At 43.6% G+C, this 14,355-nt stretch overlaps 1 protein-coding gene and 1 long non-coding RNA gene across 3 annotated transcripts in view; one reads left to right on the top strand and one right to left on the bottom strand.

Moving 5' to 3' along the window:
* The window catches only part of FHIP2A (FHF complex subunit HOOK interacting protein 2A), a 36,019-nt gene extending 29,274 nt beyond the window's left edge, over positions 1-6,745 (bottom strand). The window contains exon 1 of the mRNA XM_056351161.1: positions 6,488-6,745. Coding sequence (XP_056207136.1) covers positions 6,488-6,532 — 45 coding nt within the window. The 5' untranslated portion in view covers positions 6,533-6,745. The remainder of the gene's footprint in view (positions 1-6,487) is intronic.
* Positions 6,746-6,817: 72 nt separating this feature from the next.
* LOC130154753 (uncharacterized) lies at positions 6,818-10,166 on the top strand. 2 transcript variants are annotated; one of them, XR_008823852.1, is made up of 5 exons: positions 6,818-7,248; positions 7,562-7,663; positions 8,094-8,232; positions 8,687-8,770; positions 9,964-10,166. It is a non-coding gene; the product is annotated as an uncharacterized LOC130154753 (long non-coding RNA). The 2 variants fall into 2 exon arrangements; XR_008823853.1 differs by lacking the exon at positions 6,818-7,248 and adding an exon at positions 7,267-7,431.
* The last annotated feature ends 4,189 nt before the right edge of the window (positions 10,167-14,355 follow it).

The following is a 14,355-nucleotide window of genomic DNA, read 5'->3' on the forward strand; positions in this document are numbered from 1 at the left end:
TTTTATTTAAATTTAACTTAAATTTATCTTGGTAAAGATGTAAAGCCTGGTATATGAACAGAATGCCCTCCCATGATAAGAAAGTGGAATGCTAATTGTTAATGACCCTTTGCACTCAGGACTTTGAAACACAAGACTTTAAAAAGGTAGTGGTGCTTGGTAACTATCTATGCCTGCATCCTGTGTGGAAAAAGTGCCCTCTCAAAAGGCAACTAGGAAATCAAACTGACATTGCTTATCTATTCCCTGACAGTTTGTGGACCCATTAAGTCTTCCATATTCCTGCAGCTGGGTGCTGAGTGTAGCACTTCAGCACGCCAGCTACCATGTACGAAGATACTGCACACTGGACAAAATTAGTTTATTTCACTATTAAGTTTACTAGGTTATTGAAATTCAGAAGAATAACTGAACAAACTGAAGACATAGCATATGATATTTTGTATCATGCTTCACCTGTCACATTTACTGCTGTAGATGTGCATTTTAAGCAATGTAATGGTCATTTTGCATCTTTCTGTAATAAAACTATATCAAAACCTCAACTCTGGCTAACGAATAGCACAAAGACCACTTTTGAGGAATACTAGGTGTTTCAGACCACTCCATTTCCAAAGTAACACATGAAAGAAAACATTAAAGATTAATCCTTGACTGATGTGATTTTCCTCTCCACTTCTTCTAGCCTCATCTGCCTCAAGATGAATTTAGTGCTTCTCAGCAGTGCCAGGAAAAGGATTTCACTTCTCAGCACTGTCAATAATTTAACCACCATGGGAGAGAACTGTGGATACAGACATTCTCCCACCCAACAAATGCCTCCAGGGACTCCTCTCAGAGGTGAAAAAGTAATTTGGGGACAGATCTTGCCCTTTTAAAATAAAATACTCAGTGATTTCACAGTCTTCTCTGATCAAGGACTGCAAGATAGAGATACCAAACAGATATACCATTAGCCTAAGTGTGCACTCATTCATGTGTACATGTGTGCCTGTTGGGAATACATGATCAACCTTGCCACCAACTGGACCCAGTGATACAGAGCTGTGGGGACTTTGCCTGCATTGGGCTACCAGACTCAGAAACTCCTAACAGTACAGAAAATTTGTATTTCTTTACTTGTTCCACTCAAGTACCCCCACTCCCAAACTCCTTTTCCCACTGCAGATGTACCTAGTATAAATCTGCATTTTTCAACATAGCTATTCTAGGGAATACTTAACAGATGTAACTCCAGCAATGCTATGCATATTCTGAGAGAAGTGTTTTACTGACAAAAAAAAAAACCAACCCCAAAACAAACCACAAAAAAACCACCTCAACCTTCTTAACTTAATTATTCAGATACAAAATCAAGGTAAAGACCAAGACTAAGATACCAGCTTATACAAAAACAAAGCCCAGGACTGGAAAGCATTAGAAAATGTAAGCTCCCAAACACTTGGTTGACATGCTAAACCTTACTAGGACAGGTAATTCTAGGGTGAAGTTGAAGTTTCTAATTTAGGATGAATTATTAGTTACCAGCTGGGATGAAATATAAGTTACAGTTGTCAATCAAAATAATCAGTCTTTTGTAAAAGTACACATACTTGTATAAAGATTCTCAAGCAAAACAAAATTCATTGTGGAGGCCATTAATTCCTGCTATTTGTCTAATTTGAAGGAATTGCCTTAAAAGTGCAGTTATTTCTCATAGTTATATTTATCCATTTTGATGTAATTCCACATGTTCTTACTAATTCTGAGCTATCGATTCCTAATCTCAAAGTGAATTTCTCCTTCTCTGAGGAAAAAAACACCAGTACCTTGAAGATGAGGTGTTGGTTTATCAAATAGCCAAAACTCACTACTACAAAACACTACTAAAAACCAGCCCATTTGAGAAGACACTGATTAGTTCTTCCATCTGGTCCCCAGCCCCAGCAGTCGAGCTTCCTGGGAAGGAGTGAGTGAGTGTTCTCATTTGTGAGCTAAACTTAACACATGCTGCCTTATCATTCTGGTAACAATACATTACTAATGATCAAACACCACTCCTTCCAGAAAAGTACTGTTCTCAGGAGAACTGTAGGTCTTTGACCAGAGCTATAGCCTGCTCATTATCTGTCCCAAACACAACTCCACATAGTTTTCAAAAGTATATAGAATTTGTGTTTAGGCAGGGAAAAAAATAAAACCCACCCAAAACATCAAAAGCAAAGAAACTATAAATATTCAGTATTTAACTGCAATTAATTTGTGCATGTAAAAATCATTGTCATATTTTTTGTGTATGCTTTTCAGCAGTGCAATTCAATACTGAAAAGACTGGAAACAACAGAAATTGGTGATATCCTTCAATATCTTTTCAACAACTTCACAAAATAAACAAAACACTGTATAAAAGAATAACAGGTATTGTCCGGTCAGATGCTAAAGCAAAAAAGCAGAAAGTAGGTCAAAGAGTAAGGAAGGGGAAGTGCATGCACACTCCCTTGACTGAAGCAAGGAAAACTACAGCAGTCACTCGATGGTTTTCTTCAGTCTGACTACTTTACTAGTGTGAACATTTGCCCTGAGGGAAAATCTGAAAAACAGCTAATGCTTGAAGGTTTACTTTATTTCTTCAGCTGATGAACATACAGATTTTATAACGGTGACTGCATTCACATATAAAATTAAGACTGCACATGCTTGCATTTTGTCTTAACTTGTTAATAACAACAAAATGTTAATACAATCAGTAATGTGAGGTCATTACATCAAATAAAGCGGATTCAAGAAGAATAAATCTTGTTCTGAGAGTTATGCAGTTAATGATTTTGGAGCAGTACCTGCAGCAAGTAACTCAGTTTCTTTCAAAGCTCAGATTTGCCCCAAAATATGAACAAAAAAGAAGCTACTTAAAAGCATGTTGAAGGCACCACTGTAAGAGATACAGTGGAATAATACATCAGTAGAGAGGGGTGCCAAAAATGTGCAGTAGGCACCAAAATCTAAATTCACTCCCATGTACTAAGAGAGTGATACAAATAATCTTGCTTGACAGCAAACTGCAAAATTCAAACAAACCAAAATAATATTTTTCCTGCTCAAGGTATGCAGCTCAAAAATATCCTTTTGAGTCAACTATTAAGATGAAACACTTCCTGAAAGCCCAAATCAAACACAAACAAAAGTCCTTTGAACACAGACCGACCACTTTAAGGACAAGTTGTTTTGTCTAGGGAAACATGAGTGAAGAGCATAAGGTAAGAAAAAAAAATAACACTGACTTGCTACTTTGTTACTGTACACTGCATTTTCTATGTCACTCAGAATGCAGCGCTCCTGGAAAAGGTTTGGGATAAAAGTGCATCAGAAATACACAGCAAAGAGAAAACATCTTGGGGACAAGCCATATATAAACTCACAGATTCATTAATATTAACCCCATAAAGCAAGAGTAATTCTACTCTGCCCAGAAGTAACATAACAGAACAAAGACTGCAGTCCCTTCCACCATTCTCACCAACCCCCCCACCCCCACCCCCCCCAATCCAATTTAAGGATGCCCTGTCAGGACAATACCACAGTAGTACTTGCTCATCTGGATGCTGCAGAGAAGTTCAGAAAGGGCAAAAGTATCTCAAATACTGTCAGGATTGACATATGATTATGTGGCAAAAATTAGGATTAGGTTGTAATAAAAATCAGGAATACGATTTCACACACTTGGACAATTTAGGCAAAAAAGACTGAAAGGTTTGAGTTATTCAAGGTAATAAAAAGCAACTGGTCCCTTACGCTTGCTTCATCAGAGTCCTGTCATGAAGGCAGTCAATTAAAGTGCAGCATGCTCAGAACAAGCAAAGGTAAATACTCCCATGTGTATTAGACTGTCAACCTTTGGAACTCCTCTCATAGTTCAGAGAGATGGCACATTGAGGGTAAGATAACAACGATTATCTAATAACACAGGAACTCTTACTATTTAAATACATGTCTCTGAAGTCTGCAGGCCTGCAGGCCCTGGGGCAGGACACGAGCATTATGCAAGTGAAATGCAGGAGAAAGGACAGGGGAGAAGGACTACCCGAACACTTTTCATTTAAAGTAGTCCCACCAATGAAAGCTATACCTAGGCACTTCAAGTGTAATTAAGTGTCCAGCTCAGCTCAAAACTGTTCAGCTGCAACTGAATTTCTCCTGGAGGTAGGCACCCAAAACCTTTGAGAATGTGTATCATAATTACCAGTTCTGTTGCTGATAATCAGGGCTGAAACAGAGCCCACAGGAAACTGCACAAGTTATACTTGCTGCACAACAATAACAGCAGGTAAAAATGATCTGAATTCTCTAGGTTCTGAAAACAGAACCAGACACCATCAAGACAGCTATATGTAATACTTAGGATTTACACCAGTTTTCATTTTCAGAGTAGAAAGCTAAGTAGCCCACACACTTTTATTAAAGAGAGAACACAACAATTTAAAGTCACATACAGCCCCCAAACTGTTTAACAGTTCTGTGTTTGAATTAGTGGGTCAGACTTCCTGGATAAAGTAAGAAACATTCTTAATATCCTCTTGGTTTTGTGATTCCTTGTTTCATTCCTAACATGCGGTGCTCGGTATTTGTTACACCCCTGTAAATGCAATTTAGTGCAGTATTTATTATCAGGAGATCCATCACAGTAGTGTTAATAGGATGAGACAATTCTGAAAGGACACCAGAGTTGAGCAAGGACATACAACACGTTTTACAGTGTTCACTTGCAAAATGATGTTATCAATCTGTTTCCGGTGGGTTTTTATAAATTAAAAAAGATTGCCTAGACCCTACTGTTTCTACTTTTCCCCTTTTCCATTGAACTCACTCCTTTTTCCTAGTTTTTTTATGGATCTCAAATAAATGCAATTATTTTTGCTTATCTTTTGGACATATCAATAATGTAAATGTTCTTCTAGGAATAACTTTTATTAGATATCTTGAGTCAGTAAGGCCTGAAAGAATAACTGCTCTTCCACTCCTGAACCTCTCAGTCATCCTCTCTTATTCAAAATGTGGCACAGCTCACCATAACAAGGTTTCTTTAGTCAGGCAGCCACTAATTTCTGTTCCTCCTCCAATGAAAGCACTGTCTATTGAAGGCATTCATATGTGGTCAGGGAGAGTTTTTAAGTAAGTCATTTCATCATGAAACGTTGCTTTAAGTAAACATTTCTTTCCAGTTGCCACTCTACCACTAAAAAAAGCGAACTAGGAACGTGCAGGAAATTAATATATGCCTTTAAAACCTGCTAAAGTCCTGCTAAAGACTGCAGAACTCCAGGCACACATAAAGTCAAGTATACGCTGAAGTATTTGTGGCGTCGAGGCATACATTAATGCACAAAGGGTGCCCCTCACATGAGGCAGGATTTGGCATGCAGGCTCATTTTTCCAACCATTTGAACCACTTTCCTTCAACGCTTCCCACCTTCACTTCCAGCCGTATTTCACTGCCAGTTTTTAGCACCTAACCAAAGATGCACCTCTTCAAACTCAGTCTCGTAGGTGTCCTGGCTTACTGAGAAAGGTGCTGAAAGCCAGAGACATTACTACCTGAGCCGCACCTCACTGAAAAGCAAACCAAAATAAATCGTGTGGTCAGTAAACAAGTCCTGGTAAGCAGGCCGCTGAAGGCAGCCTACAGAAAGGGCAGCTTCAGAAACAGGCCCTGCTGCTTCCCTCTCCTCACCACGGCGATGGGCGCAGATGTGCGCGTCCTCATGACGATATCTACAGTCTCCATGATGGTCTCTAACCGGCCACGCACACCCCGGCCCCCCTGCCCACCCCACCCAACTCAACAAGCAGCCAGAGGTGAAAACGTCGGTGTGAAGTGACAACATCACACAAAAGCACCGGAGACGGCGCCTGCTGTCTGCCGGCCGCGACAAGACGACAATTCTGAGGTGTTTCCCGAATTCACCTCCCTGTTTGTTCCGCAGAAGGCGGTGGGCGCGGCGGGGCCGGGGAAGCGCTGCCCTCCGGCCGCCGCGGGGCCCCGGGGCCTACCGGGAAGGCGCGGCACCGGCGGTGACAGCCGGCCGGCCGCTCCCGCGGGCCGAGGGGGCTGTGCTGGGGCCGCCAGGGCCCGCCGCGGCGCCCCCGGCAGCAGCCGCTCCCCCCGCTTCCGGCACCTCCGGCTCTCCCCGGCCGGCCGCGGTCCACCCCGGGGCGAGCCGCTCCCTTCCCGGGCCCGCCGCGGGGCCCGCCCGGGCAGCCCGGCCTCCACCTCCACCTCCCCGCGGCAGGGCCGAGCCGGCATCGGCAGGGCCGCGGCTGCCGGCGGACGTGCCGGTTCGGCAGGGCCCTGCCGGCAAGCAGGCCCCGGGAGGGCGGCGGGGCCGGGGCTCCGCGCTCAGGGAGCGGGCCGAGGCCCCCCGCTCCGCGCCGCTCCTCCCCGCGGGGCCCGCTGGGCGGCTAGGCCCTGCTGGCATCCCCGGCGCGGCGTGGCCGGGCCCGCCGGCGGCCTTACCGCCTCCACGGCGTGCTGCAGGATGGAGGTGAACTTGGAGAACATCCTGTCCCGCGACTGGAGCAGCCGCTGCCGGGAGGACCGCGAGAGCTCCTCGATCCGCCGCCGCCGCTCCAGGGTGAGGGCTGCATGCGGCGGCCTGGCCGCGGGATCGGGCGGGCGGGCGGCCGCCGGCTCTGCCTCTCGCTCCCCGGCGGACACCGTGGCACTGACACCGCCGGGCTGCGGCGCCGGCTGCCGAGGCTCCGGGTGTCCGCCCCGGCGCGGCCTGCAGGGGCCGCTACCCCCCGCACGCAGCCAGCCGCGCCGCGGGGAGGCCCGGCCGGGCGGCCCGGCCCGGCCTAGTTGGCTGCGCTGCGCTCCGCTCCGCCCGGGGCGGCCTGGCCGGGGGCCGGCGGGCACGGGCGGCCGAGCGAGCCGGGCTCCTGCCCGGGCGGGGACACCGCTGGCCGTGCCCCTAGCATTGTCGCTGGAGCCGTGCCTGCCCAGCGCAGGGACCCGCTGCCGGCCCCCGGGGCGCGGGGGCTGCGCGACGCTGCCGGGGGTGGGAGCGGGCAGCGATCTCGGGGTGCCCCGGGCCAGCCCCACGCCTCTGCCGGCAGCATCCGGGCAGGGAGGCGGGGGGAAAAGGGCGCCCACCACTGCTGTCCCCCTGCCCAGGGGCCTGCTGTCAGGCTCCGACAAAAGTCGCTGGGTCTACCCGTGCCGCCCTGCTTCGTGGGGGCTGGCCGGGCCCACCCGCACCTGCCAGTGCGGTGCAGGTAAGGGGCAGCCCAGGCGTGGGTGGCTGAAGGCCCAGCCGGCTGCCTGCTGGCACAGCTGGGGTCTGTCACCGTCTGCAGGGACTGCGAGGTGTCCTCAGCAAACAGTGAAATGCCCGGCTCCCCACGAAGCAGCGTGAGGGTGCTGAGTTCAGAAAGCCAGTGACATCTTGTTGCTGCTGGGTGAGAGGCCGGTGGAGCCCCTGGCGTGGCCCTGGCTGCCCACGGTCTGTCTGGGGCTTGCAGGGTACCACAGCATGACAGAGCTTGTGGCAGCGCGTGTTACCTGTTTTACTGCTGTTTTTTTCCCCAGAGCTTTGAAGGAGACAAAGAGGGCTTTATTTCAGCTCCAAGCCAAATACTTGAGAGAAAAATATCATCCCCGCCGTTTTCCCGTACTGCAGGAAAAGCAGAGGTAAGGTAGGGTGAGCAGAGGTTATAGATGTAGCTGGTGGGCAGTATGATGTTTTGGGAACAGCTACAATTCATGAGGTAGTTTTTGCGCTCTGGCCAAATGGAAGTAGGAGAACGGGATTGATCTGGCTCTGGGGGAGCAGAATGCAGTGTTGGGAAGGTGAGAGACCTGTGTGGGAAAGGGAAGAGAAACTGTAGTACCAAATGAAGGAGACCTTTCTCATTAATTTTTGGAGACGAATAAGCGCCGACTTCCTCATATGGTAGGAGCAAGCAGGGAGAGACTAATCAAAAGACAGAACAAAACTACTGTTTAACTGCTGTGTTCTAAATTGTATCATCCGGGGAGTCTGACTATGACTGTTGATCCTGTGAAGTCTTACTAATGATTCAGTTGTACTGATTGTTGTTACTACCTCTATGCTTTGCAGGCAGGGAGAACTACAGGCCACATACTATATGGAAATAAATACTAGTTATATGTGGACACCTTTGCTGAAGTTGCTAAGGAGCAGAGCTAGCAATTTCCTTCTCAAAATCCAGATATATCAAACAACATAAATTTAAAAGGTAATTATTTTTTTTAAAAAATGCTTATTGTGGGTTTGTTAAGTTGTATTCTATAGATGTGCCTTTGGAAGGGGCCTATCATCTATGATTTAACATAAAGATTTGTTAGACTTTTAAAGTGTGCTCTAGGAGGCAAACCATTCTTCAGATGAACTTAAGTGGTATCTACTACAGTTTTGCAATACATCCAGATTATTCATGTATATTTTGTCTCTAAATACTTATTTTTATTTATATTACTATTTTTATACTATGAAGTACAGTTCAGGGGCTACATTCAGCCTGTTTATATGATTTGTATTGCTTTCATTAAAAAAAAGAAAAACAAATGACAAGTTGTAGGTTTGAATGCAAACATTGTCAGCAAGTACGCTGAGTAGTGGTACAGCTTTTCTCCCATCGGTGAGAGGGTGTTTAACATGTTAATGGGGACCTTCCCGTTCTCTCACCACAGATACCGTTTTGGAGCCTGCATAATTTCTGGAGAAAATGTGGATTTAAGGCACACGTTCTTGATTAAGGTGTTTAAGAGAATATGGTAATTTAAAATGCTCTTTGCAATCCATTTGTTTTTGCAAAAATGTCTTTTGGGTGTGCGTGGGCCTCGCCATCTCCGAGGAGCAGATTGAATAAAGAAACAGTAAGATATCATGAAGTTATAAAAGGAGACAGTTTTATAACACTAAGAATATTCCTAAGCATACTCACCATTTATGAAATCATAAGTCACCTCTTCACAGATGGTGAGGCAAAGCTTTTCTAATGCTTGAGGGCCTCTTATTATTCTAAGAGTGCCTGATGTGTATAAAAACATTTTTTTAAACAGAACATTTCATTGTGGTTGGAATTCAGGTTTTGGTTGTAAAAGTGACTTTTTATTAGGACTTCTCAATATGAAATGCCTTGCAGTAAAGGAAACAAAGAAAATATCACCATTATATGATTATCCTTAAGTTCGTTAAACATATTGAGTCTCTGCAAATAACCCTGCATTTACTTACCAATATATTGAGCTTGAATTTGTCGCCATACTGCAGAATCCAGTCTGTGGTGCTTATATGTGTTGCAAATTTTAGGTACGTTTTTTAATGCTCTTTTAAAGTAGTCTCAAATTTCTTAACTATATGGAGGCATTTCTTATTGCTGGGAATATTAGATAAATATTGGCAGACTAGCAGTAATGCAAATCACTGGAAACTAATGGAGAAAAATGTTTCACCAGTGTCAGTGCAAAAGAACTCAGCTAAGGTTACATTCTGTTTGGATAATTCTTGTTTTCATTGGAGATGACATAATTACGGACAGGCTACCAATATCATGTCATATGCAACTATACATCTGCACCTGCTCATGCTTGATGCTGTTTCCAGCGAAATAAACACAAGTATTACTACCTATTTTAATACCCTTGAGAGCAGAGTTCTGCTGGTTTGAGGTTGGGTTTGGGGTTCTTTTTTGGCAGGGTAATTCTTTTGGGGTGGCACATGCAGTGAGTTAGTGTTCTGTTTGAGTGTAAGTTAAGAGACAGCTTGAAAGTGAGGCTATTGTAGTTGATAGAGTGTTTGGGAACTTTTCTCCTTCTTACAAATTAATGACATTATATAGATTAAATCAATTTAAATGGAGTGAGACAGTGAGATAATGTGCCAGCCTTTCAATCTGAAAATCTCTCTGCTGTTAAATTGACGGCAGAAGGCCAGTCTCTAATGGATGTATTTGTCTACGTTACAGAAGAACTTCCTGCAGTCTGGACTTTTGCTTCAGAGAGGCTGAGGATTTGGAAAGTACATTTTTGTACCCCAGAATGAAAACATGCTAGTAGAGCTATGCACAGTATGTTTATATTCTGCACAGGAATTCATTGTGTTTATAATAATCAAATTGACATCTATGTTTTCAGTGACTACTTGGATGAAATAAAGAATGAAGTGTTAGTGGCTGAGCATGATCTCTGCTTTAGAGGAACTAAAGAGATGTTTAAAGTCATTTTCATACCTTTCTGATTGTGGGCTTTATTATAGAAAGCAAGCATTCTGTGCATTGGATACTGAAGAGTGTACAGTGGGAAGTCCAGACTATGCTTCTCCCAAGTTTAATCACGTTGTATGTAGTATCATACGTGCTTCTGTTCACTGTCATTTTCCATCATGAATTTTCTGGTTGTCTGTGCTCTGTGTTCACACAGTACCTCCCTCCTTGCTGATTTGCTAGTAGCACCAAGTAATCAGCTCATGTGGTATTTCTTTAAATCCCATTTTCAGGCATTTCATGACCTGTGCATCCTGCTCCACATCTGCATGTCTATTTCTTCTGTAGAGCCGTTCATTTGTCTTCTGATGGGTTACAAACTTCTTAGTCGTTAATCTATTGTCTGATTGCTTACCTGTCACATCTGCAAGTGCCTTGTTACGCCATCACTCATTGCTGCTGTGGAAGACACAATACTGGGCTGGATGGACAAATATGCATGCCCAGTAGGCTATTTTTTATGTTAATACTTCAGTTACACTGTACTACCCTGCTTTAGCTTATATCATAGTTTGTAAAGGAGACCACAAGGAGGCCATAAGTTCATGTCAGTGAAATGAGACATCCATTTTCCAAACACATCATGTTTTCCTCAAATGTTTCTATTCCACTGGAAGCATTATAATCCAGGCTTTCCTCTGTCAGTAAATATATGAATGTTCTGCCATACGGTATCTGCAAGTGTTAGCATATAAAAAATTTCTGAAACCAGATAAAATACTCTGAAATACGATCGGTTAGAGCTTAGCCAATTTCACCAAAGTCTGCAGTTTAGCAGTACCATAAGTTTGCTTCTTCCTGTGGTCGTGGAAGCTGAAGCAAAGAGATTAAGGATTTGGGTTTGTGCTATCCTGCAACTGCAATTACTGTGAGGTCTGAATGTGGTATAAATAGACATAAAACTGGATTTTTCTGCAGGATATTAGAAAAAAATAATTGAGTGGTCCACCTGCTATAAATTGATTCCCTCAGTCATTTGTCTGTGTACTTGCAGAGAGGGAAGTCTAGCAACCAGAATCTGCATGTGTTTTAGGGGAGAGTTTAGGTGCTTAGCCTTGACCCTACTAAGAGATTTCTGAGTCATTTTCAGATCAGCTCTGACTACATTGTTTGTATTCTACTACATAATAAGATCTCATTGTTACTTACGTCTTTGGTTTTAGTGCTATAATTTTTTCATCCCTAAAATGTCATCAGATAATCTGTTTAATCATAAGGAAAAGCAGATCTTGGTAGTCAATATGAGTTACGCAAATTAGTTCAGGGACACTACTGCTATGCAAGTATAGAAACTTTCAGATCTCTCTTTCACATTAGTCCACAACTAGAAGTAGGTATTTTTCAGAGTTTCAATTCAGATATCTTGGTCCTGAGGCATAACCGAAATCTTTCATGGACTCTGATATTAAATTTTGGCATTGTAACATGTCTTAATTTTGAAGCATGTGTCTAAAACATTTATGACACGAGGCACTTGGTAGTGGCTTCGTGATTACTTTTAAATTATTGACAGCACAATTATCTAGAAAGGCCCAAACAGTAGTGTCACAATGCTGTCCAGCATTCACTATCCATACGGTTACATGACAAAAGTTCAGCTTCACATAATTCAGTGTCTTTTTGCAGCAGGAGGGTAGCCACAAATGGCAGCCAACTCCGTGTGAGGCTTCTTGGCAGGAACCTACTCTCACCAGGAGGGCACGCGTAACCTGGGTTCATTTGCAGGACACAAAGCAGCAGGATAATGAGAGAACCCCTCAGAGCTATTTTTGGGGGAAAAGAATAACCCTCTGTATCCTATGTAGAACAAATTACTATACCGACTAGTAATGTTACTTCTGGGCTTAACTGCTGTGTGTTTATTGGCTTATGAAAGCTTTGATTGCTGCGCGTGACAGCCTATCATCTTAGCAGTTCACTTGTCCCATTTGGTTCTTGAATGATGTTAGAAGCTACGGGTCTGATTTGAGTTTACAAAGATATTGACTTACCCCTGTGGCTATCACATCCCACATGATATTTGCATCTTTGCAACAACTAAACCCAATGAATTTATGAAAGGTCTTGTGTTCAAAGAGTGGTTCTTCTCAACAACTAATTGAATTCTTGTGTGGTTCCCAAAGAGGTAAGAGTGACCATGTACATCACCATTGAATTATTTTACCTGTAGGTGAGGGTAGAGGCAACCATCCAAACACTTCCAGTTAGAATTTCATGCTCAGAAGCTATACTCTGAGCCAAACTGCGTTTCCAGAAAAAGTATGTACAACTTGATCCTTTCTAATTCTTTCTGAGTCTTAGCCCTGTAGGAACAAGTGTCTGCACTTGGATGAAGCCTTTAAGGAGCCGAGCTGGAGGCACAACTGACAACAAGACAAGAAAATGAAGGCCCAGGGTCATCCAGAAATGTTTCTATTGCTCATCGCTGTTCTCTTGAGTCGGGCTGCTTTGAACTAGTTTGACATTCAGTCCTCATGTTGTGAAATGCTGAAGCAAGCAGATCTGTGTTTGTAATATGCTTAATATAATGGAACCTGTCCTGATTAGATCTTGAAATCGTGCTGTAATGCACTATCCTCAATTCCTGCGTGGCAGCTCATGTGCTGAGTGAAGTATTTCCATCCATTCAGTTTCTCTGGCTTTTTATTCAGAAGCTCTTAAGCCCTGTCTCTGGGTCCCCGGGAATTCCCAGGTGTTTTGAGCTGTTATGTGTACCTGGGGTGCTTGACTGGAGCATCAGACGTGCAGTCTTGCATTTCCTCCTTCTTCTCCAGGCAGCAGAAAGCTAGTTGCTGTATTTGCAATATATGTACCACATACGTCAAAATTCTGTGTTCAGACGTAGAGATCTTGTACTAGCATTAATCAATTTCCATGAACAATTCGGCCCAGTGCTAGATCACAGCCCGCAGAGGGCAGCCTGGCCTCATGTTGTACTCCAGCGATGCACTTAACTGGAGAACTCAGTAGTCTGCTGGCATCTCTGTCAGTGTAACTTGCTGTGGAATAAACAACTGAATGTTGTGGACAATTAGCATCAGCCCTAATCTCAAACAGATTCAAAAGTGGACCAAAAAAAAAAAGTGACTAAATTAAACCTTCTGGCTTTGTTTTTTGTTTGTTTGTTTGTTTGTTTGAACATATTGCAAGAAAAAAATTGCATGAGAAAACTAGACCTTGAGCTTTAAATATCTCACATGTACAACAGATAAGTTTATTGGTAGATTTCAATAGGCAAGAGAAAGAAAATATCCAGAATATGTGTACCTGAATGTACTGGGCAAGACTAACAGGAGAAGAAAAATATTTTTCTTTTTGTCCAGTTCTCTTCAGGAATCTTTTGAGATTTGTGTTACTGTTACCATGATTGTAAGACTGTGCCTTTGGCTGGTTGGCCCATGTTCTTTCCCAAGTTTTTCCTGAATCTTTGTGAAACAGCCATCACAGTTTCAAGGAGATTTTGTCTAAGACGATGTGTCTACACGCAGGCATGTGCCTTAGCTGTTAAACTGATCAGTGCCCGGTTTGGGACTAGGGGTTGCTAACTTGACTGAGTATGACAAGGAACAAGGCATTCAGTTCCTGAAAAAGGGCCAATAGTTTGTGTCTCTCAAATCAAATTACATCCACCAGCTAATTAAGGAATGATCTTGATATTCTCCGAAGGGAGGCCTGTCCACTTCTATACTTCTCAGCCAGAGGGCCCTGCAATACAGTGTTCAAAATAGAAAATAGGTAGAAAGAAAATAGCATTTGAGGAGTTAAGACAGCCTCAGCAACACATGAATTCCAGGAGTACGGGAAGAAACCTAAGCATCTTTTATGATCAGATGTGAAAGTACTCACCGATGTACCAGTGGCCCCAGACCTTCTACCCCACATAAGCATGGCTGTTCACAGCAGAATGTATGCATTTCTCAGAGCCTGGCTCATTGCAATTACAAATGAAGGTGAATTTTTGCTTCTGATTCCTAAACTTTCTCTGTGTATACGAGCACTGGGAGATTTTGACTCTGGTTTATTCAGAATATTCTTTGCTATTCTTGCCATGTTATTCATAAACATCTTTGCTAATGTGAACTTTGACCAAGGAAA

Source organism: Falco biarmicus, chromosome 9 (assembly GCF_023638135.1).
Source record: "Falco biarmicus isolate bFalBia1 chromosome 9, bFalBia1.pri, whole genome shotgun sequence".
Taxonomy (NCBI): Eukaryota; Metazoa; Chordata; class Aves; order Falconiformes; family Falconidae; genus Falco; species Falco biarmicus.